The following is a 25,315-nucleotide window of genomic DNA, read 5'->3' as shown; positions in this document are numbered from 1 at the left end:
ACTGAAATGCCAGTGATCATCAGTGTTGGTAATGCATGTATTAATAGTAGCAATAGCTAGCAAAAGAATTATAATTATGTTACCAATAATTAGCAATTTTTCCTATGATCTTGCATAAAAAATTTAACGGAACCTTTCACATCTCAGAATCAGATGAAAGCTGAAATAATGTAACCTAGATAAATACGCATTCAGAATAGGTACTAGAAAGCAATTTAAAACACAGAGAGTGCACAAACTGGAGATGGAAGTTCAATGACAATTGTGAAAAATTACTTTAATAAAAAAGGCATTTGAAATGATGAGCTATAGAAGAAGGAGGCTTCTTCATGCCCTCTCTCTGATGGCAAGATTTGCTGATAAGAAAGAAAGAAAAAGGGTTGTACATGTGGTGAAGGCTGTAAACACGCAGGCCCTTATAAAGCAGTAAAAGTGTAAGGAAATTAGAATTTCAACAATTTCCATAAAGGTCAACCAAGTGCATTGTATGGAGTGCACACACTCTAGTGAGTAACTTGGATTTGGCTTGCCTCACTCAGCAAATGAAACCTTAACTTGTACATCTCATAAAAGGAAAATCAGTAGTGTCTCTCAAGTCAACCATATCTTAATGCAGAATCACACTACTAATATAAGTATGTAATAGTGCATTATTGGCAGAACATCTGCTCCTTTCAAGCAGGATGGAAACGTGCTTGTCCCCTCTCTTCCCAGTGGGTTCACCTTTCTATGCATTCATAAAAATACCTAAGACTTACCTTTTGTACAGAATTGAAATTTTATTTTAACAGCCGAAACAAATACTCTACTGCATTAAGGAGAGAAAGAGGCTTACTCATACAAAGTCACCATTTCTCTTTTCAAAATATGACTTGCATTTTTTCTGCCTGACAATTAAGAGTCCATATTTTTTGGTTTGCTGTGCCCCTGAGGTCAGTAACTGCTTCAAATTTTTGCGAAGGTCTGGATCTAAGTAGGTCTCAAGTCTATTCAATAAAAGACTCAGAGAGTAAGTCTAGGATTCTTCTCTGAAATTATATATAAGTCATGATTTTTAAAATTTTTTCTGAGGCATTGTTTCCTAAGCAGGCATCAAAGGAGACTTTAATTTAAGAGCCAGCTCATCTATTCTTAACTGACTTGTTAGTTTATTGCATGGAGTAACTACAGGAGCATCTTTGATACAACTCTGTCTTGCAAGAAGGTTTATATACTATAAATATTTACTTATCTATGTATTCCCCTTAAAAATATTTGTGGAAGTGTTTAAACCTTCTCCTATTCTTTAAGCAACTGAACCCAAATGGAACTGCAACATATGACTTCATCTAGTAAATTTCAAGTAGTTCTCATGGTTCTTGATGATCCATGGATACAAACACTGCCCAGTTCAATAGGCAGAAAATATATATAAAAAACTGGGAAGCACAACTAATGTTTTAATGAATATAAGTATCCATAAAGGTCCATATAGCATTGCAGAAAATGGTGAGATAGTAATGTTCAAGGACAATTCTAAAAAATTTTACACTGATTTGGACCAACATTTAGTATTTAAACTCACCACAAAAATTCTACCATTAAAAAGAAAAACTTCAAATATTCTCATTTTTGTGCCAGCTACTAAACTTCTCCCTCTCCCAATGTCATGTTTGTCCACAAAAAGTTCTACTGAGATGGATCAAGACAAGAAAGAAATTCTGTCAAACGTTTTAATGAAAATAAATATGAACAGCTTTTCACTACATTGGTAGCATTTTTTCAAGTCTCTCTCTCACACACACACACAAACACACACACACACACACACATACATATTATTAAGCACCAGGCATTCTGAAAGACACAAACTCAAGCAGTAGGCACTTTCTGTCATATGTTGTTTCACCACATCCTTTGTAATTACTAAGAACAGCTGACATTTAGTCTCTGATCTAGTTTTACTTTATTGTTAAGGGTTGCTGAAATGACCATGTCTTAAGGACTGGACTTACATGGACTTATATTTCTTACAGCTAGTAGATCTCTTTCCTTGACTTCTTGGAAACTTTTTCTTCCCCTTCTCTTAACGATATTGCTGCACATGAATCACAAAAAGTAATGGGTTCAAATTATGGGCATTAAATTAAAACCAGTGACCAGATTTTGAATTGGCCGGTGTAGCATTTTTCTTCTGAAGACAAACAATAAATTCTTCTCATGTTGAAGACTTGGACATTTCTGCCTGCTACCTCAGCCTTCTGTCAATCCAAAATTCAGCATCTTGATAGTCGAAAACCTTTAATGGATCTCCACACTAAATTTTCAGCAAGATACACTCCTTATTTGTCTCAGAGTTCAGAGGGGGTGACTGGATAGGTGCCATGGTAATGAATCAAATACTTTCTTGCCTACTCCAGCTAGCAGGGAACGAGAGGGTTGTCAGTGATGCACAGAATACAAGAGCACTTCTTCCACCTAAGGATTATAGAAGTATGACTCTTCAAAAAATAGGGTAAAAAATAGAAATAAATAATTAAGCTGGAAAAATATGCCAGAAGATACGTGATTTACTAATGCACCAATAACTTTAGCTATCAGGTAGCAACAAGACAGATGGGCAAGAGGTATTATCTCCTAGAGCCTCTCTATGCAAAAGGATGTACGATACTCTTCAAATAATATATGTGGCATTTCAGGGCCAGATCTTGCTTAAGATGTTGCAAAGCCTGTCTCAGGGAAACCAATCTCTTGAAGCTAATCTGACTTGAAGAAGAAGGCTATTACCAGAGTGGCTCCATCCCACAGTAATTTCCAGGTGCTGAAGTGACTCTCAAGGGTTTCTAGTCACTACTGCAGCCTTCAAGTCCCTCTGATCTGCAACAGGGACATTACAAGTACAAGGAAGTGTAAACAACACTATTGTGCACTTCCATAAGCTGCAATTAACCTCTCAAATGGAGTTCAGGAACTGGCACATACTCATGTATTAAGAAAAGCAAAAAACTAAACCAAACCCCCAAGAAAAACCCAAACCAAACCTAAAATGAACAAACAAGAAAAAAACACAGGAAAAAAAAGAAAAAAGAAAGTAACATGAAGAAAACAAAGTAGCAGGCAAGAAATGTCATATCTAAGCCACAATTGAGATGGAGATGCCACCAATGTTTGAAAAGATGTGTCACACAAGTTGCAGCAACTGCAGAAGATTCCGGTAACTGTTTTGGAGAACAGCCGACTAAACACATCTGCAAACGCCAGTATATTGTAATTACTGTCTTCGGGTATAAAATTCAGTAATTCGGTATCACAAAAAGCATCTTGAAGGCTGCTGTCATGCAGCTGAGACCGAAGAAATATAAGCAGAAGCCTCTACTAATCTGGGTGAAAAAGAAGCCAGAAAAGCCTTTTCTATAGTCACCACAGAACACATGTATTTATTAACTTAAAAGTGAAAAAAAAAAAAAAACCACCTAAAAGAAGTACTTAAAAAAAAATACTAAAATGATACTAGAAGAGAGACTACACAATATAAAATCAGTATGTGAAATGTTAAATTTAGTAAGCTCCCTGTTCTTACTTAGAGCATCCTATCATGTTGAATTGTTAAAAATACTTAAAAAGAATTAAAGTTCAAGAACTTGAATCATGGTGGCAGACTTTCTACTACTTTTTGTTATCTTCCTGCTAAAGAAAGAATCCAACGGTGTACAGGGAGAGTAAAGGTTATCTTATAAACTGTGTATTTAATACAATTTTTCGAGTTGTGTGGGCATATGCAATGTAAAAATCTCATAAAATACTATTTTTCTTAATCTCTGGGAACACAAGGGGACAAGCAGATAATAAGTTTCTCAGTAGGGAAGTCTTTGAATAAGCAGCATTGAAGCACAGTAGTCTTACTGCCCATATTTTGGTTCCAGTATTCCGGAAAAATGATTTCACAAAAAACACCCACCAGGAGGGTGATGACATAATGGCATAGAAGCTGGCACGTTCTTCTGCCAGCTGTGTAATTCTTACTCTACCTTTTTTTAGTTGTTTGGGCAACTCTAGAACATGGCGTGTTTTGGTTTTCTTGTACCTAATACTGGTGGAATAAAAGAATTTAAAAGATGGTGTTCTACTAAATATGACAGATTGCAATAAATCTATTTTTGTTTAAATTTACTTCCTTTCCAAAAGCTGGGAATACAATTTACTTGCTTCCAAATATGGGTTTGGGTGGGGTATTTTTGCACTGACATTATTATCCTTTTTTTACTCATACCATTACATTCATTGACCACATTTTGTCCCACATATATTGCACAACTTACAATAATCTACAATCAACAAATTAATCCTGAATATTGCTTACATTTCAATTCCTATTTAGACCAAATTCCTATTGAGATGAATTTACCATAAATATCCATATCTGTTCCAATACACACATATTACCCTATGACTTGTTATACTGAATAGCACAACCTCATGTAGCAAACACGCACACACCAGGAAAACAAATAAATGTAGTTCAAAAAGTATTACTGCAGTTATTGGGCATGAGTAATGGAGAGGTTGCACACATCTGCTAACTGTAAAAATACCAAGAGTCAAAATGCCAGCGAACAAAGCTCGGGCTGAAGAAAATAAAATGGAATGAATATTGCTTGAACAGGAGAACCCTGCCTACATGGCAAGAAAAAACTCACCTGTCTCAGTAACGGTACCTTTAAAAAAGCTTGAAAAAAGATTTCAGACGGCTGAGCATGACCCAGCAGTGTGCCCAGGTGGCCAAGAAGGCCAATGGCATCCTGGCTTGTATCAGAAATAACGTGGCCAGCAGGGACAGGGAAGGGATCTTGCCCCTGTACTCGGCACTGGTGAGGCCGCACCTCGATGACTGTGTTCAGTTTTGGGCCCCTCACTACAAAAAGGACATTGAATGACTTGAGTGTGTCCAGAGAAGGGCAATGAAGCTGGTGAAGGGTCTGGAGCACATGTCGTAGGAGGAGCGGCTGAGGGAACTGGGGTTGTTTAGTTTGGAGAAGAGGAGGCTGAGGGGAGACCTCATCGCCCTCTACAGCTACCTGAAAGGAGGTTGCAGAGAGCTGGGGATGAGTCTCTTGAACCAAGTAACAAGCGATAGGACAAGAGGGAATGGCCTCAAGTTGCACCAAGGAAGGTTTAGACTAGATATTAGGAAGCATTTGTTTCCAGAAGGGGTTGTTGGGTGTTGGAATGGGCTGCCCAGGGAGTGGTGGAGTCCCCATCCCTGGAGGGGTTTATGAGTTGGGTTGACCCAGCGCTGAGGGATCTGGTGGAGTTGAGAACGGTCAGTGTGAGGTTAATGGTTGGACTGGATGATCTTCAAGGTCTTTTCCAACCTCAATTATTCAGTGATTCTGTGAAAATAACAACGCTCATCTCAATTCACATTAACATCTTCCCAGCTGGCTGTACTAAAAGGTTTTTTTCAGGTTGGGAAAATATGCGTTTGTCTGGTCAAAGGAAGACAGAAGGTGTGTTTTAAAGCATACCACCAATCTGGTTTAAATGACTACATTTAAGGCTGCTGCAGAAAGCAGGGCAGCCCTTATCCAGCCAAAATACACCCTCTGAGGCCAACTGGGTTGCAGCGGGTGACCTGCTAAGCCGGATGCATGGAAGCCCCAGCTTGATGCACTGAGCACTCATGCCATGAAGATGTCCCTGCCCAGCTCGGCCCTCCTGCTGTGCCCAAGATGAGCATTCCTACAGGAAATCTCAGAAAAGGGAAGGTGTTTTACATATCTTGGGTACTTCAGCACAGTGTCAGCCAAGCCTGGCCAACCGCCTGCAAGTGGCCTTACCTGGGACATCTCTGCCTGCCAGGGACCTCTCTCTGCCCCAGCCTGGGGCAGCACCACCCCACTGCAGTTCAGTGGTGGACAGTGGGGAGAGAGGATCGGTCTCTAACAACAGCTCCATCCCGACCCAGAAGAGGACACCCATGCCACTGTCTTACTGCATTTTTCATGGCTTAAGAAAGCACAGGAACAGGTTCTGCTTGCACCGGACAGTGCTCCGCAGAGCTTCCCTAAAACACCTCTAAATTAATGGTTTTAGAAGCAAACAAAAAACAAGTGATAACTGTTTTTCAGCATACTGTGGGGTTTTTTTAACCTGCATTATCAAATTTAGAGCAATGTGCTTAGATTGTATGTCTCAACACCCTGAGAAGTGGATGATGCTCCTAACTGGAGAACATCACTTAGGGGAATAACAAGAGCACAACACAAATTAAAAAATACAAGATACAACACAGTTTTAGCACTCAGTATAAAAAAAGGACTGAAATGGTATTAATTGGTTTGTATAATTCAGTCACCATAATCAGCACAAATTCTAAACACTACTGAAACTGGAACTGCAGATCTAATGTTTACACGCTATGACAAATTAATTAATTGTGCTGCTACTGGAGGAGTAGGTATTGTAAGAGAGTCCAAGCTGCCACCATCAAGGTCATAAGATAGGTGGGAATTCTCATGACTAAGTCTCTTCACTTATTAATTTAGAGTTCTAAATTAGAAGTGAAATAAACCAGAAATCTTTGTTCTCCTCTCCTCCATTAAAAAAATGAATTAAATTGCGAAGTTACCTATTCTGTCTCTGAAAATACAATTCATCTTTTTTGGTTTTCAAACTCTATTTCTGGTTATAAAGATTGACATCACTTAACTATTTATAGTCCAAATGGCAAGAAATAAGACTGCTTGATAGTTTTACTTAATTTTCTTATTATGGTAGCAGTACTGAAAAATGACTAGGAAGTAACATTTTAATGTATCTCCTTAAGATTTCTGTATTTTATAAAATGGTTTAGAGGTGCTTTACAATTCCCACTGGTGTGCATACTTCCATTTTCAATGAAACGGGGTTTGGTACTCTTGAAGAATACCAGTGCTGAACCATAAAATATGTGTGAATTGAATGTATCCAAGTGAGTTTACAATTCATATACTTTCATTTATTTAGTTTCCTCTGTGTTTTTTTGTGGACATCTCCATCAGCAGTAACAGTCACCACAGCGTATAAGACACTCCTCATTAACACATTTTAATTCTAACCAGGACTAAACTAAATTAGCTCTCAAAATGACACTCTTGTGCAGGCACAGCCTGCTGATAAGCACAAACACGTAACTTATCCACTGCAAAGCTCAGACAGGCTATCATCAATTCTTAACAAAAAATTGTTTTCCTATTCAACTGCGTTTTACTATTAATTATACAACCCTTCTTGTCTTCCTGTGCCCCCCAAATGGCTACCACAGTGTTAGAGGTCTTGGTTTTATATTTTGCTAAAGTGTTTCAGAGATCAAATTTGGGTTACACACTACACAACTTGTAATCTACCTGTATAAATCAAACTAGATGTTTTCATCTACACTGTTTCACATAAAATTGTATTAGATTCTCAGCACCAAGACAGGATTTCTCTCTACATTGGCCTTTCCTGATGACCAAACCTATTTCCATGAGCAAGTTCTCCTCTGTGCTTCAGACGAAGATCCCTGTAAAAATAATTTCCGTATTTATGGTTTTCTAAGAGCAGTCTGACACACTCCAGCAACCTATAAATAGCAACAGTAAGAGGTTTGATTTAATTTAGAGTATAGCACAAAATTAAAAATATCAATATTAAAAATTGAAAAGCCTTTCACACACATCTGTCTTTCCACATCTAAAATTCCAAAAGTTACAACAATACTAGCATTTCAAACAAAATTAATGCTTTATCCCTGGTCAAGAAATACAGGACTCATTCCACCATATGGAAGAATACTGCAATTCATACCTTGCATACACGGCACAGCAGAATGAAGAAACAAACCCTCTTAAAAAAAAAACCACCAAAACCCTTTTGTCCCTAGCTAGACATTTCTCTGTGATGCTAAGAGCAGGATCTGCCCACTTGCCTGGCTACTTCTCCAGAAATTTGAGAAAGTAAATAACACTCATTTTGATAATAGATGATCTTTAGGAATTATACTGTTATTACATCTGTCTCACTTTGTGGGAAATGTCATTATCTCACACTCAAGAAGATTTAGAAAATGGGAGAGAAACGGGCTAAGTTCTACACATGATATTTAATGGAAATTTTGGAAGAAATGAAACTTTAAAGGGCTATTACCTACATGCATTTTAAATCAGGTTAATAGTTTTTACTTTAATTTTTATTAAATACAAATGTTACAGAAAATAGAGTATTTCAAACCTGACAACGTAGAATGAAAACATCAAGGAGTATCACCCTCTTTTCAAAAAATAAACAAACTGTGCTTTTATAATCCAGGCATCACACACACAGATCACTAAGCTTAAGAAAGCATTTTCTTAGTAAACCACCTAATCACCCCTGATTATGATATACAATTGAGTTTTTGGAACAACTTTGACAATGACAAGCTGGAGTTTGTTATTCCTGCTGTTGTATTTAATAAATACACTATTTCAAAGCTACCTGCATTATCGTCATTTTGGCTTCAAACCCAAGCACTTGTGTCTCATGTAAAAAGCAAGAGTCAGACTCTGACAGTAACTGAATTAACCTCAGCAGAAGGAAGCATGGTATATAAATGACAGCCCTTCTCCTACTCTTTAGTATCACTTCAGCACCAACTATAATGCCAATTTCAGTGTACGATCCGTACGCTTAAATTTCTGAGGTTTATCTCACAAAGAGAGAACTTGAATTTTCAGGATAAGATTATAAAGTTCAGAACAGATTTCCTAGCGATATGACTTGTGCCCAACTCCACCTCTTCCCCTTGCACCACTTCACAGCTAGCAGTGGGTCTGTGGCTGCTTGAGATGTACACATGGAAGGGGCGGCAGGGGAAGCTGGGCTCAGAGCTTATTTAGCTACTCAAGCTGAGCAGTCTTAATTTGTTCTAACGGTTATGAGCAGTAAAACCATTAACACAACTGTAGGATAGAATTATCAAAGCCAGCAGATGTTGGACACCTTTCTCTTTTTAAAGTTGACTTTTTTCCTGGCATTTAGAGACAATGAACAAAAAAGATAGGAACAAACACAAACTACTTACAGACCTCTCTAGATGCTAATTCAATCTCACATAGTCTAAAAAGTCAAAGTAATTTTAAAAATTAAAGCATTTTAAAATACAGCCTGATACTGGCAAGGACAAAAATGCACAGATCCCAATTCTACAAAGAATTAGACATACACATAGTTTTATGCACTTGAGTATTCCCAGTGGCTGTCAGTCTGCTATACAGGGGTGGATGTCTTTACAAACAACAGAGATTCCAAAAATACAATAAAATTCTGCTTACTAAAATTAATTATATAAACCCAGGGGAAAAAATCCCCTTTAAAATCTATTTTCAAAGCATTTCAAGGCCTACCAAAGCTGCTAGCTTTACGCACAAACTTTATTTGTAGTTTTGGTGACATTTCCTCCGCTCACAGTAATGTTTTAACAACGCATGATACTTTTTAAGCTTCTGAGACTTCACTGTATCTGCTCTGCTAAGGGCCCAATTCTTTAACTTTTCACTCCTTCCCCTGCAGTTATCTCATTTGCTCCACTGGAATTTAGGATAGGTGTGAACATGTAGAAAATCCATCTAATTCTGCAGTCACGCTCCAGATCATTTTTAATGATTTGTACATTTTAGTTTAGAATAAAAAAAAGGCAGTGCTGCAAAAGTGGGAATAACATGAGGCTCAGCAGTTAAAGGTAAGTGACGAAGCAGGATGCTACCATTGTTAATGAAGTATGGCTGTTTGAAGATGGGGGGTAAAAAACGGTAATTCCCTGGAAAACCAGGAAACTATGTGAGTGTTAAGGGAAAACAATAGTTGAAAGAGATCAAAGGCATTTAAAAAAAAACCCCAAAACATTTTCAAATCGATATAGATCCACGTTATGGTCCTGCGAACACCAGTCTGAGAGATGCCTGCATCTTCCAGCTTTAGTCATGTAATTTAGCAGCTGGAATTAGGAATCCTCATTCCTTGTGCAAACAACGACCCCTCAGTGGACAATTCACAGAAGCAACACAGCCACTCCAAAATGGCTTTAAAGGGACACTGGAGGATTTCTCCTTCCTCATCATTCTTACTGCTGGATGCTTGTTCAAATGAGCAATTGGGGAGGATGTTCTGCAAGTGTGAAGGGGCTGAGGATCATGTTCCCAGCAGATCCCTGGCCAATGCAGTAGTTTTGGGAGACTAATACACATGAGCTAGGTTAAAGTGAGTGCAAGGACTGAGTGAAACCACAAATGGGCTGTCTTTACACCAGCTGCCGTGGAATCAGAGGATATATAAAGGTGCCATCCATATTTGTTTGGGAGACTTTGACCAATGACTTTTAAAAAGGAACACATATTCTACACTTTCCCTTGGAAAACAGCCCAATCATCATTTTGCTTGTTAGTTTTCTTGGGGGTATATAGCAAAGATTTAACTGTTCTAATCAAATGCTGCATTTATTGAATTTGTAATACAAGTTCTATCTTTTTAAAATGTCTCATAGCATGACTTTACTACAGACTGTAAATAGAAGTATAAATTTAAACAGCACATTATATTTTATATCCTTACACAAAAGTGAGCTTAGAAATCCATTTTCTTTTAAAATATAAATAGTTCACTATTTCTGTTTCAAAATGCAAGAGGTGTGCGTCATTATTGATTTTTAGTTCTCTAACTTACTTTGCTTATTTTCACTATCTAAATGCTATTTAAACTCATTTTTTATAGCAAATAGTAATGCAAGGCAGGAAAAGAAATGTAAAAGTTCTCTCTGTTCATGTGTCTTACTGTAATGATACTCTCCTAATGCATTAGGTCACCTCTACTAAGGCACAACAAGGCTAAAAATAATACTTTATAGAATAATATGGATTGAGCTAAAATGAGAATGAACAACTGCCACTAGATGGCACGACAGCCTCACATTACTTTGGGGCATTGGGTTCGGTCTGTCTCGTCCGTCCCCGTACCCCCCCCCCCTCCCCCGTCCCCCGGTCCCCCCCCGCCCCCCCCTTTACATAAGAGGAATATGTAACATTTGTATTTCAAACATGGTGTCGACACATTTTTCCCATGCCATTCCAAGTATATCTGATGATCACAAATTGGTGAATGAAGGAAACATTTGACAATTCCTTTAGAATATATATATATATGCACTACAGAAATCAGGTTTAGTGGCAAGCTCAACTAGAACTAATGTTAACAAATTTGTTGAATAAAAAATAATGCATTTAAAAGAAAGAGTGCTTTACTTATATGTGAAAAGGCATAGTCAGTGGTAGAACTTAACTTCTAAAAATATTACCAAATCAAACAAGTGAACTGTCAATTATCAGACAACCCGCTTCCTCTAAATCTCATCTGGCACTTGATGAGTTAACAATTCAGCAGTGTTTCCCAGGTGAGTTAAGTACAAACCCAATGTTACCTGCCTGAGTGCCTCTGAAAACCAGACAGGTTCCTTATACAAAAGCAGACACAGCAAACTTTTAGACCACCATGTAATAAAAGAGGTGAAGATAACTGGGGCTTAATTAAACATGCATTTAAATGTTTCTCACAATTGCAGAGCAAAAGTAAGCAACCAGGGTCAGATATTCAACAGTGCTAGTTGTCACTAACTTGGAGAAACATGATGAATTCCACTGGATTAGAACCTAGAACTTCTGAGCAACCTGGTCTAGTGGAAGGTGTCCCTGACCGTGGCACAGGGGTTGGACTAGATGACCTTTAAGGGTTCCTTCCAACCCAAACCATTCCATGATTCTATGATTTTAACTCTGCATTTAGGTGTGTTAAAACTGGAAAAGTAACTAAAAGATAAATAAAATCCTGTAAAAGCAACACTTTTCATTCCGTTTAAAAATTCAAAATAATTCAATGAACACAAGCTCAAAACTTCCCTCTGGCCTCTGTTTATTTGCCTACTAAAGCTGATATTGTCCACAAAGATCAAACAAATAGTTTGCAAAAAAACCAAATATATCTCAAATTTTTTGGCCAATTTAAAGATCAGTGAAGAGATGGATGGAAACAGGCTGGCACTTCACTACCTGAAGAGCAGTGGTTTGCACCTGAACACAACCCTCACACTTCACACGGGCACACTGGCACGTGCTGCGGAACAGAAGTGTATCCAGGCTTCAAAATTTCTGTGACAATATTTCCAAATGTTCATGCTGTTATTTTCTAAATACATACTGTACCATGATGTGCAAATATAAAACATGATATTTTTCCAACCTCATTGTCCTCAAGAAGAAGGAAGTGAGGCTAGTACTGAACACTTTGAGGACATTACTCTGCCTGTATCTAAGAGGGCTTTCACAAGTAACAATTCTGAACTACACATAACCAACCCTGGTGAAAAATGCTGGCTGTCCTCAGGCCAGAAACTGGAATATTGGCTGTGAAAATCTGCAACTCTGAATTTCATTCCCTAATCCTCTTTGATCACAAGTGGATGAATTTAACTCACTGTAAATAAGTTTATTAGAACAATTTGTAAAGCTCTGGCTGCTGACATTATATGCATCCTCTAATGTCTAGACCCAAAGGTAAATAATTATTATAATCTGAATAAGTAATGTAAGTAATAATCCTCTAGTTACCCTATTTTAATGTCAGATAGGACTCCAAAAAGAGGGACAAAGACTAGGTCACATTGATCTCTGTGGATGGCATATGAAGAAACTACCAACATAGTAACTCTGATGCTAAAAAACAGCACAGAAAATGTCCTAAATGACATTATTACCATAGTAGCTAAGTGCCTTCCTCACACCTTAGCTTCATGTACAGGATGTTGTCTAGAGAGGAAAACTGGTAAACTGATGATGTGTTTCAAGACTCAGACTGGAGTTAGATGAGCAATTCAGAAATGTATACAGCCATCTTACCTTTTTCAATCTAATATAGTTTTATGACTTCTGTTGCCCAAGTAATTAATAATCTTTTAAAAGGATTGTCACTGACTACATTCTGTTTTAACAGGTGGAGTAACATGAAGAAAGAGAATTGAAATGACTTGTCTTGGTTTAGCCAGGAAAAACATGGGTAACTTAGGGATGAACTGCACATCATGTTTTAGCATCCAGGCTCGCAGTCTGATTCACAGAATCACAGAATCACCAAGGTTGGAAAAGACCTTGAAGTTCATCTAGTCCAACCATTAACCTAACATTGACAGTTCCCAACTCCACCATATCCCTCAGCGCTGGGTCAACCCGACTCTTAAACCCCTCCAGGGATGGGGACTCCACCACCTCCCTGGGCAGCCCATTCCAACACCCAACAACCCCTTCTGGAAACAAATGCTTCCTAATATCTAGTCTAAACCTTCCTTGGTGCAACTTGAGGCCATTCCCTCTTGTCCTATTGCTTGTTACTTCGTTGAAGAGACTCATCCCCAGTTCTCTGCAACCTCCTTTCAGGTAGTTGTAGAGGGCGATGAGGTCTCCCCTCAGCCTCCTCTTCTCCAGACTAAACAACCCCAGTTCCCTCAGCCGCTCCTTGTACGACATGTGCTCCAGACCCTTCACCAGCTTCGTTGCCCTTCTCTGGACACGCTCAAGTAATTCAATGTCCTTTTTGTAGTGAGGGGCCCAAAACTGAACACAGTCATCAAGGTGCGGCCTCACCAGTGCCGAGTACAGGGGTAAGATCCCTTCCCTGTCCCTGCTGGCCACACGCTATTGCTGATACAAGCCAGGATGCCATTGGCCTTCTTGGCCACCTGGGCACACTGCTGGATCCTGTTCAGCCGGCTGTCAATCAACCCCCCCAGGTCCCTCTCTGACTGGCAGCTCCCCAGCCACTCCTCCCCAAGCCTGTAGCACTGCTGGGGGTTGTTGTGGCCCAAGTGCAGCACCCGGCATTTGGCCTTATTGAAACTCCTACAGCTGGCCTCAGCCCATCGCTCCAGCCTGTCCCGATCTCTCTGCAGAGCCTCCCTACCCTTGAGCAGATCAACACTCCCACCCAACTTGGTGTCATCTGCAAACTTACTGAGGGTGCACTCGATCCCCTCGTCTAGATCATCAATAAAGATGTTAAACAGGAGTGGCCCCAAAACCGAGCCCTGGGGGACACCACTCGTGACCGGCCGCCAACTGGATTTAACTCCGTTCACCACAACTCTTTGGGCCCGGCCATCCAGCCAGTTTTTACCCAGCGAAGCGTGTGCCCATCCAAGCCACAAGCAGCCAGTTTCACCCCGAGAATACTGTGGGAAACGGTGTCAAAGACCTTATTAAAGTCAACCAACGATTAACCTTCTCTGAGGATCCGTATTCAAGAAAGCAACTTAGCCACTGACCCACCAGACATCACCCCCATTGAACTGCACTTGACCAGTTATTTCAGCCTGAGACAAAATCCAACTTTTTTGGGTTTATGAGTCTTGTATGACAAAACTATTGTCCCTCCTCCTGTATGCAGTCTCACACTCAGTTTTGCTGCTAATGAACCAAGAGCAGATTCAGTTACTGTGTAACTTCTATTTATTTCCAGAGTATCACCTATTCTATGTACTGAAAGAAGGTAATGATAAAAATATACATAGCTATGAAATTTAAAGTTACATTAAAATACATACACACCAGTAGATGAAATTAAGACACATCCTAACACCACATAAAACTGTTTCCTTGACTTTCAAATTTAGTTTTTGACACTTTTTTAAAAAAAGTCATTTAATTTGATGATAATAGTTGTGCACAACTCTACCACCTTTCTTTCACTGTATCATTGCAAGGTGTTGCCTTTTTGGACTGTCAGCACTGTAGTGATCATCATCCATCATCTGAACTGAAGTATAAAACTACAAGTACAAAGAGATACAAGAGAAATTCAGCTGCTGGCTTCGGAAGTCCACCGCTGTGGACCAGGCATAAAATGCCAGAGATTGCTAATTAATGTTAGTGCTAGTGGCCTACATATATGTGAAAACCTCATTTTAAGAAGAGTGTTTTACCAGATACTGTCTGAGAAACCATACTTCTACCTCCACATGCTATACTAGTGTACTGATTATTTTCTTTTCTGAAAAATAAAAGAGATTTATTTTCTTTTCTAAAAAATAAAGGTCACAGAAATAACGCTAGTGGTCAGCAGTGCCAATAAAACTGTAACCCAGGTAGTGTTTCTTGGTTCCCAGCACAGTCCCCATCTAAGTTGCCACCTTCCCCTAACTTGTCTGGTAAGAAGTAACTGCAGCAGTAAAAGCATCCATTTCGCTTACATCCCAGTTAGTGGTTAGTGCTGCACACCGAAGTAGAGTTGCAGTACAAAACCAAGAGACACTACTGATGAGAAATGAAATGACATTAAATTGTTTAGCAATTCTGAGTTAGCCAAGCAGAGCTGGAAGGTAATGGCTGTCAACAGCTTTACCTTAGGCCAATCCAAACATTTCATGAAAGCAAAAGGCACCTTTATCATTCCAGGATGACCTTCTAGATAAATCTTAGGTTGCAAAGGTGTTGAAATGTTACTATGTTTTCGTAGTGCAAAGTCTTAGTGAACTAAATATAGATATAAGCACCATTCTCCCACTGTTTCTATAATCTTCTGAATCTTAAAAACCTGAATTGTTCACTTTCATAATAGGAGTAAATTGCAGGTCTAAATTCCAAACTCTTAGTGAAAGAAGACTGGCAGTTCATAGAAAGGCTGAAGTTTCTCTGTATTCACATCAAGACAGATGAACATGTTTTCTGTGATTTGGTTTATTCTTGTGATCAGTTGAGATCAGACGACTTGCTGAAGAGTATACAGAAACCGACTGTCTAGTTAAAGGTGTACTAGAAAGAAAGCACCTGTGAAAGAAGTAGGAAGTTTTGATCACGAGTTTCTCTTTCTTGCTTGTCATTTCACCTGCTTTTTATGGCAGCAGATTATGCTCCTCAATTTTCAAGGTTCACATACACGGCTATGTCTGCCAATATAACTTCTTGTCTTCAGATAAATTGACATTGGTAAGATTCAGCTCTGTCCGTAGGTATTACAACCAGATATTAACTGCTTCTTGACAACACTCACTCCAACAGAGCAACACATTGTCATGGACTGTCTGTACATACTTGCTTTATACACACCTTACAGTTTCAGCACATTGTTATGTAACTGACTGGATTTTGGCTTAGGTCCCCTTACTGGGATTGCTCCCAACCACATCAATTCATCCGCTATCGAACTTGCAGTTGGATTTGCTAACTAGCATGTTATTTCTTTACATATACTCTTAAGTAGATGACTACAGCAAAAAGTAACAATCTCTTGAAAAATGTTTCTTCTGTTGACAAGGTCATTCAACTGAGGAAAGTAGTTATCTATCAATTAAAACCGTATGGGACTAATCTTGAGTATTGCATGTTACAGAGAGACATGATGGCACAGACCCAGCAGTTTCAAGGAGAGGTGAAGGGTGATGTCTTGAGGAGACCAGAACAGACTGTGTAGACCAGCTCTTGGAACCTGCCTTGCAGAAGACTCATTGGCTATGCTGTTGAGTTCATGATAGCTCTGATTAATGTCATAAAGTATGTTACACTGAAAATGGATTTTCCCCTGTTTGTTTTCCATCCCAGGCCTTGCAAAAAGAGTCAGCTGTTGGTGGGGCTCCAAGTAAGACTTAAGTCAGATAGCAAGACTTAAGTCAGATACTGAAAGACAAGGAAGTTTAACCATACTTAACTTTCTATCATCCTGTCTTTCTTACATCTTTAAAGATCTAGAGTGGCTAGAAGTCTTTTCACACTTCTAAAAACAAAACTCCCACAAAACCTTTGAAATAGTTACTCTCTCCTCTGTGTTTCACATACTTGCCCTATCTGAACCCCTTTCCCCTCTTAATTGTCCTCAAAGACAGTAAAAGAAAACAAACTTTAAATTCCTTTGACATTACAACTGGAGTAGACAGCTAAAATAAAGTAAAATATTATTCAATATAAAAATTAAGATAAAATTGTGTTTTAAAAAAAATTTACCTAATCAGCTGTTAAAAACAGTAAAAGCAGAAATAAAATAATTAATTAGTTCTGCCAACTCCCGAGGATTTTGTGACTGGCAACAGTAAGGTATTTTCTCCTTCACTTGCAAGTATCTTTTCATTCATGTATTAAAAATTACGCCTCGGCTTTTGAGTTGATAAAGGAAACAACATGTTCATGCCAGGTTCAGGGTTTCTTTATGTAGGCATCAATACTGCAGATAGCAGTTTTTCCCTCTGTGACTGTAGGAAAAGGAAGACCATACATAATAACTTTGTCACGTACATACAGTGCAAATAAAGACTGCTGATATTCTGCCATTTTTGTGCAAACACCATTTGGATAAAAAAATAAATAAAACATTTCTTCCTTTTTTCCAGATGAAATATGCTTCTTTTGTCTGTGTATCTCAGAGAAGAAGGAGAAAGACACTTTTCTCTACTTGGATTTCAGCATTTGGTATTTACAGAACATCCTATGATGACGTTCTCCCCACATCACAATCCTGGAAATCTGGGTTGTTTCTTTCACATCATGAGATCAAGTCTGTGAAGTGGAAATTTCTGTTCTTCCTAAAGAGCTGTTTCAATGCTAGAGATGCTGCTACTTTTTGCTCCTGCTGCACAGCCACAGTTTGCCAGTGTAAAGAAAAACAACCAAGCTTTAGTGAAGAGGAGATGCATCTTGGATTACAACTGTTAGGTTGGCCTTGCACTAAAACCTGCAATTTTTTCCATCATAGTATTCTGTCCTGTCAACGTCCAAAGTGCTAACTGTGTATTTAGTTTCATTTATGACAAAACTTTATAGAAGCAACACATGGTCTAAATCCTTGGCTTGTTTTTTTAGGCATTAGGGTTAAGACCTCCAATGTGCAAGGAGATGTTCAGTGGGATATTCTTAATTGCCTAGGTCTAATTCCCACTGAAACTTGAGCATCTTAAAAATCTGGCCTGTGGCTTTACCACAGAGCTAAACATGACCAACAACGTTCCTAAAGTTTCAATGCAATGTATGTGTATTATCACAAGAAATTACTTTAAAATTATATTCAAGCATTTTCAGTCTCCACTTATAAATTGGCACCATTTCTTATCCTTGAAATTTTGAAATGAGTTGTACTGTACTATTTCATAAATGAAATACTTGTCAGTCAGAGAGATCCCTTCCTTTCCACTTATTCACTTCTGTTAAAAAATAAATTCTCAAGTATTGCACCATATAGTAAGACATAGTTTAGAACAGGACCTTCTCTATAGACTTGTAAACAGTGTTACGGAGGATTTTCTATCCTAAAATTCCTGTAATCATAATTTTTCTGAATACCTGAAAAAAACCCGGTGGTACAGGACCTACTGGCATGCCATCTCCTGGGGGAATGTTTCCTAGCACTGGACTGGGAGCTGCTGCAGCACTCTGAAAAGAACAAAGGGAGAATAAACCTTTGTCATTGCATGGTAGGCATTAAACCCAACAGAAAAAAAAAAAAAAACCCCAAATCAAAAAAGCCCCCAAAACCTGACCAAAATGCAGAAAGTAATTCTCTGGATATGTCATGATGTCATTGTTTCATCTGAAGGTAAATTAAAATTGTATAGTGTTAAGTCTTCATTTATACAAGTATAATGATTTATTAAAATAACAAAGGTATGTTGAGGGGAAGGATGCTAGAGATCGCATGGATATACAAATATGTGTCAAATCTCTACTAGGTTTTTAAAAATATTGCATCTGAGCGTGTTTATATATACACAAACGTGAATGTAACTTGCACACTTTTTCTTGTATTATGTGTATAAACATCCTCACACATGCACAAGGATATACATATAGCATAAAGAAATTTATGCATTTTATCAGCAATTTCCAAGCACTTTAAAGATAATCTTAGCAGACTGTAATATTCTTTCAGAACTACATCAAGCTTCAAATCAGGATTCTGCTATAAACAGTACAAGAAGGAATGCTTACGATTCTGCTGGTAATGCTTATGATTTTCCCAACCCCACAAATAACCACCATGACAAATTAGAAGAATTCAGGTTATGTTTTTGGAGGGTAAAGAAAAAAAGGGTTTCTAAGACATGAGTCAGAGGATGAAATTAGTTACCTTTGCAAATCCTTCAGTTTGAATAAGCAAGTAAAGAATATTGCTTCTGGCAATTTACAAGCAGGAGATTGCCACAAAAAGGGAAGCCAAACTGTTATTGTTGTCAGTATTGGAACCTGAATTACTTTTAATTTCTAGCAGTCTTCCTTCCTGCAATATGTTTCTGTAGGGCACGGGGCTGAATCACCCATAAAGGCTTACAATCTTCTGTGAAAGTACTCACGCACACACAATGCATCGAGAGCCACTTGCAGCTTACTAATGACCTGCCAACACCTGCCCTACAGAATATGAATGGCTTGCGTTTATTAACTTATCACTCTATTGTCCGCGCACACTTGATATCCAAAAGATGCAGATGTGAAAATTGTATTTCCAGGTGTCGTGGCACACTATCTAGGAAATTAAAGAATAATGCTGGAAAGTTTTGAAAACTGGCACAAAGAAGGGCTGACCTTTTTAAACCAAGCAGAAAGGAAATAGTTAATTAACACAAGACTTTTCAATGGTTTAAACTATGCTTTGGAATCAAACTTCTGAACAACTACCAGTAGCATATTTAGCATCTAAGCTGTATGTTCTTTCCAAACAGAAGTCTAGAACATATCATTAAAATACAAAGACTGCAAAACATGCTGGCTTCAGAACTGAGTACAAGACTTCAATTCACTAGAAAACTCTGTAATAAACAGTCTTATTTATGCAAGGATCTTGTCTGCAGGATCAGTGTTAAAATACTATATAATTGCAATTGACAGAGAAAGCCAGGCAGGTGAGTTGGATGCAGCAAATGCTTTTAAATCGTAATACCTTCTCATGAGAGGCTACCACAAACCAATCCAACCACCAGCCTATAAAGCTGTAGCAAATAAAGACGGTTCTCCGCTAGCCACTGCTATTCTTTGGCCACTGCCTGAAGTTCATGAGACTGGCATATGATGCTGCTTAGGTGCACACAATATCATGCGAGTCCCTGGAAGGAGTCAGGTACTTCTCTCAGATCAGTGGCAGTCTCTTGGCCTCCCAGACAGAGGGGGAAATAAGCAAGTGGTGTGAATGCACAGAAGTAACTCCTGAAGAACAGAATAATTTTGTTACCCTTCCTTTCTTTTGCACGGCTTCGGTGAATGTCCTCTAATTACTTTCAGATTATCTACATTTCCAAAGGAAAACAGAAGATAAAAGTTTTCAGCTTTTTTTTTTAAGCACAAAAATGACCTGTTTGAACTGAGCATTGGGTAACAATGTCAATTAAAATCATGAATAGGTGTAGATACAGTTTGAGTGAAGTGTGTTGGATCTTACCTCCATATGTACAGGTTTTCTAGATGAAGAACGACAACAGTAGCATCACTGATGAAGAAAATCAATGATGTTAAAAGCCTGAGCACCTTAAAATGTCCAAAATAGCCTGCACTCCAGTCTCTGACTAAGAAGGAGTAGCCCATTAAAGGGGCACTAATAATGATGAACCTTATTACAGTATCATCCCCCCTTGCATATTAATTCCTGATTGCCCCTATGCTACCTTAGCTGTGTCCATCTTCACCAGCCATGTAATATGCACTGTAAAATGTCCAGTGGAGCCAATGCCACAGAACAAAGCATTTGAACAGACTGTAATAAATCACTGGGCAAACGCATCTCAACAGCATGAAGTCAGATAGGCAGAACACTGTCAAAGTTGCGAGATCTCAGAAAAAGAGCTAAGCAGCACCTCCTCTCATACACAACCAGTTTTCAGAAGCCTCCCATCCCAGGATCCCTCACTCCTGCTCACATTATTTAAACTAAACTATACCAGGCATTAATGCATGCCAGAGTGCCTTAATACACTCAATGGGTCATAGATGTCCTCCACAACTGTGGCCTCTGACAGAGCCCCCAGGTTATGAAAGGATGTAAGAGAAGAAGGGAATGACTTCTTAGGATGCAGTGCTCCTACAGGGATATAGGGATCTGCCTGCACTGAATTCATGCCATTTCCTGCACTTTAAAAAAGAAAAATGGCAAAATATACTTAATAGTTTAAGAAAAGGATTAAAATTGTATGTTAAGATTTATGTTAGCCATTAAACCTCCTAACAAGGCGTTGTAAGAAATATGCCTGAAGATAACATTTTCATAATTGTCTCAATAATGGTTTCTTAAAAAGAATTATTTTTTTTCTTATTTTTGAATCTGACTTAGCAGTGATACCAGAGAGATCTGGTAGATACTGCTCCTCAGTGAACCTCAGAGTACACAACTCAGAGAGTGAACCTCAGTGAACCTCAGAGAGTGCACAACTCTCCAGGACTGGTAAAATGGGCATAAGGTGATTCTCTGTCTCCTGAGCTACAGACATAGCAATGAATGACCGTAAGTCTACTTCACAGGTGTAATGAAACGCATTACTTTCAGAGGTGCTGCCAATTCCTGTGAAAGGCATACTGCTCCAAAGTGACCACTTTTTAAGACGAGTGGGTTTTGTACAACTATGTGGATGAAGAAGATATGTAGAAAGGAGCCAGATGAAGGCAACACATGAGACTGGAGAGCTTCTACAGCCTCCTCAGAAAGCCTTCTTCTTGAGGACTGAAGTTCCATCCTGGAGAGCTGCCCAGAGGGTGGCCAAAACATCTGAGCAGTGCTATCAGATGGGTATCAGAGAAATAATTTGTAATAATGAAGGGGGAAGAAAAGCAAGGTCTTGTGGAGGTGATTACATAACAACTGATCCAGACTGATTTATTCAATCTTGGTTCTCGTGGTTTCCGGAGAAAAAGGTCTCAACCAGAAGGGAACTAGCCTTTGCTTCAGGCTAGTTACTCAAAATTAAATTCATTTACTAATGTTGGCCATTTTTTGATTGTGGACCATGATGTTTTGGGGTAAAGTATTCAATGTGTGGATTTTAACTGACCTAATTATTTGAGATTTAATTATACCACTCGTGCAAAACCATCTCTGCTTTGTATTTCTGACTGGGAAGGAGGACAGAATGATGCAAAGTTTGAGTGGCTGTAATAGTAGGTCAATTTTACTGACATTTGAAGTACTGCTTAATAATTGTAGGAATATTACAGTTATAGGCATTCTGCAATAGTCCAGTCTTAGGTGTTACAGAAACATCAACTTCTATCTTTCATTATGTAATGTACTAGGCTTTTTTTCTGTTTTCATGTTTGTTTGTTTGGGATTATCTTCTCTGATGGGCACTGAAGTCCCAAAACCAGAAATAAAGCATTTTCAGTGTTTTAGGGATATTACATTTTCTAGCTTGCACTATCCAATGGTTTTAAGAACTTATACCAGGTAGATCAATAAACAAACCTGCAACTGCTGCATTAAAAATATTCTTATTTATTCTATCCTGATTAATTATTCAGTTCTTTTTTCACAGACCCACAGCAAACCATGCCTTCTTTCTGCATGCATTATAAGTTGTTCATCATTTATACTTCCATTAGTTTGACACTCTGAATATCTGCAATTTGCTTTCCCTGTTTTTCATAATAAGATGAAACAGGAAAGTTTAAATGGTCTAATACTTTTGTACAGTATCTTACCTCCTTAAAAATGGAAAACTGTATTTGCTTTTGTAGCTAGAATACTGAATTTATCATATATCTTTACAATTATTAATTGAAAAGGTATTCTTGAAAGAAACTTATTGTGGTCATTCTTTACCAGCGCCACTCTTGACAATGTAAAAATAGATTACTATATTAAAAAAATTAAAACTAGCTATGGGTTAGACTGGTTTTTACAATACAGAAATCACAAAGTAAATAAAAAATAAAAAAGGTTAGTTATTGCATTAGTACAGTATCTGAAATATAAAAATCTGCAACACATAGGCTACCACAAGAAGTGGTTTATGATGGAAGCTCACAGAAGAATTCCATTTGCAATCCAAGAATTTTACAAAGAAAGGACTTTGACTTTATCTATAAAAATCCTTATCCAGCTCATTCACTAATCTGGGCATTTAATTTCAGGTATTTTGCTTAGAGTAAGGAATCCTTATTTTTATCCAAAGTAAGAAGTTTATCACGTTACTAAATTTTTCCACCAAAAGGAGACTTCTAATGTTTTAGAAGTCTACTTGATGATGAATGATGAAATCTACCTGGTGATGGATGAGAGAAGTTGGACCTCACATATAAGACACATCTATGGCCACTCTTGTCCACTCATTCCCTTATCATCCAAGTCTCCTCCATAAACCTCCTCTACATCAGCCCTAAATCTGCTGAGTTAGCTGGAGAGTCCCATTTGCTGCTAAATTACTAGAGGTGGTGGGTACCCACACCTTCAGCTGCATCAAGCAACAAGCCAATCCCTCCTGCTACTGGCTTATTCGGAGACAAGTGTCCTTGTGTCCTGTCTTCTGTGGCAAAACATGAGCGCAGTACTGGTGTGTTGTGCTGTGAAGACCACGCAAGTAAAAGTCCCTGCTGGACTCCAGACAGAGACAGCATGGTGCCTCTAAAGGACAATGAAACTACTGGGACCAGTGTCCATGATGCAGGCAAGTTTAAACCTCTATTTTAGGATTTAATGATGCTAAAACTGGCATCAAAGAGGAAGAGGGAGTAACAGTTTGTTGAGAACACAGCAATAGTGTCAGGATAAAAAAGGAGCTGCATTAATAACTCTGGTTTAGATGAAGGTGTGGAGCTAGACCTAGTAAGGCCCAGGTGCTTGCCAGTGCTGTCAAGTGTGCTAGTTTGAGTCCCTCTCTTCAAAATAGATTATTTCCACAGGGAGAGTCTGAAACAGTTAAAAAGTCGATTTTCCCTTTTAATGATGTTTCCTCTCACTATTCCTACTGCAGATGTGACTGTGCTTTCCCAATACCTACTGTCACATAGCACACACGAGTGAGGTGTGCCTGAGAACGCTTTGCTCTCAGCCCGACTTGTGACCCTTCCATATACTGCTGGAAGCAACAGCCTGTTGATAATTACAGGCTGACAGAGCCTCTGACAAATGGTCCTTATTCCCTAATATTAGAGTAAAACGGGGTGTTCTCTGGAGGGGCACTGCAATGCCTACCTAGAAGGTTCACACATTTTTGCCACACGGCTTGATGCACGGTGAGTGTGATGCACCGTGAATGTAGCAGTACAGGCAGGCCAGGGTGAACACACGAAAGTGAATTAGCAGCATCAGTATGATTAAAAATTTTCATACTGGTAAGATTTTGTAGCACAAATGTGTCTCAGAGCATTCTGGGAGAACAAACCTCCAACCTGACTTCACGAGTCCTACAAGCTGAACAGCATGACCAGAAACATCTTACTGCAGAACTGGCTGCAAGGTATTGCAACTGCAAGTTGTATGCACTATTTTTCTGGGTTCAAGGTCAAGAAAAAACAAACCAACTAAAAATACCCAAGAAACTTTGTGTTTACACCAGATCTCAAAAGTCCAAAGACTAAGCAGCACTTGCTTAAAGTACTGTATGGTGTAGGAACTCCTACTTCTCATACTCCTTTTGCTGAGACTCTAATTACTTTAATGATACAACTGAAAGCTTTGCTTTTGATTATTCAAAAAATTTATATCTGATTTTGAATGATAATCAGAAAAAACTGCTAACGTACGCTAAACTATTGTAAGCAATGCCAGACATACTTTAGCTTTTTTTCCTCTTACTGAATCCTGCTTCAGGGAGAAGTTAGGTCATGAGAATTTTGGCAAGATCTTCAAAAATAATAACACTTAAATCAGTTTCTCTGAAATACAGGTTTTTCATCAAGAGTGCTATTTTCATAAGAAATCTAATATAGAGCAATTCCGAGAACTAGCTGTATTATATATGCAGTATCATTTTACATTTCATCTAAACGTGACCAAGATGTATTCACTCCTCAAGTTCAAGTGTGGAAATATGAATATGAAATATAGATACAACTGGCACTTAATGTGGTGTTAAGGATCATTTTGATCCTGTAATAAATAACCCATTATTATTTTATTTTAGAATCACTGAGCTTTCTAACTTGAATGAATTTAAATGTATTTTTTTAAATTGTAGCACAAGTATTAATATAATCTTTTCATATATTCATATATGCAACCAAAATACACAGAAACCAAACAAAAATATTCTGTCATGGAAGATATTAATATAATCAGCTGAATCAAAACAAGAGCAGAAATGTTCAGCATCTCAGCTTAGTTTTGTATACGACGTTAATGT

At 38.4% G+C, this 25,315-nt stretch overlaps 1 protein-coding gene across 10 annotated transcripts in view; it reads right to left on the bottom strand.

Moving 5' to 3' along the window:
- Window positions 1–25,315, bottom strand: part of SSBP2 (single stranded DNA binding protein 2) — a 204,963-nt gene that overhangs the window by 51,046 nt on the left and 128,602 nt on the right. For 7 of the 10 annotated variants that reach the window (XM_074856726.1, XM_074856733.1, XM_074856724.1 and 4 more), the window contains exon 5: window positions 18,339–18,428. The exons of the other annotated variants lie outside the window; for them this stretch is intronic. In XM_074856726.1, coding sequence (XP_074712827.1) covers window positions 18,339–18,428 — 90 coding nt within the window. The remainder of the gene's footprint in view (window positions 1–18,338; window positions 18,429–25,315) is intronic. 10 annotated transcript variants of the gene reach the window in all.

This window comes from Strix uralensis, chromosome Z (genome assembly GCF_047716275.1).
Source record: "Strix uralensis isolate ZFMK-TIS-50842 chromosome Z, bStrUra1, whole genome shotgun sequence".
NCBI lineage: Eukaryota > Metazoa > Chordata > Aves > Strigiformes > Strigidae > Strix > Strix uralensis.
This window is presented reverse-complemented; position numbering and strand designations above follow the sequence as displayed.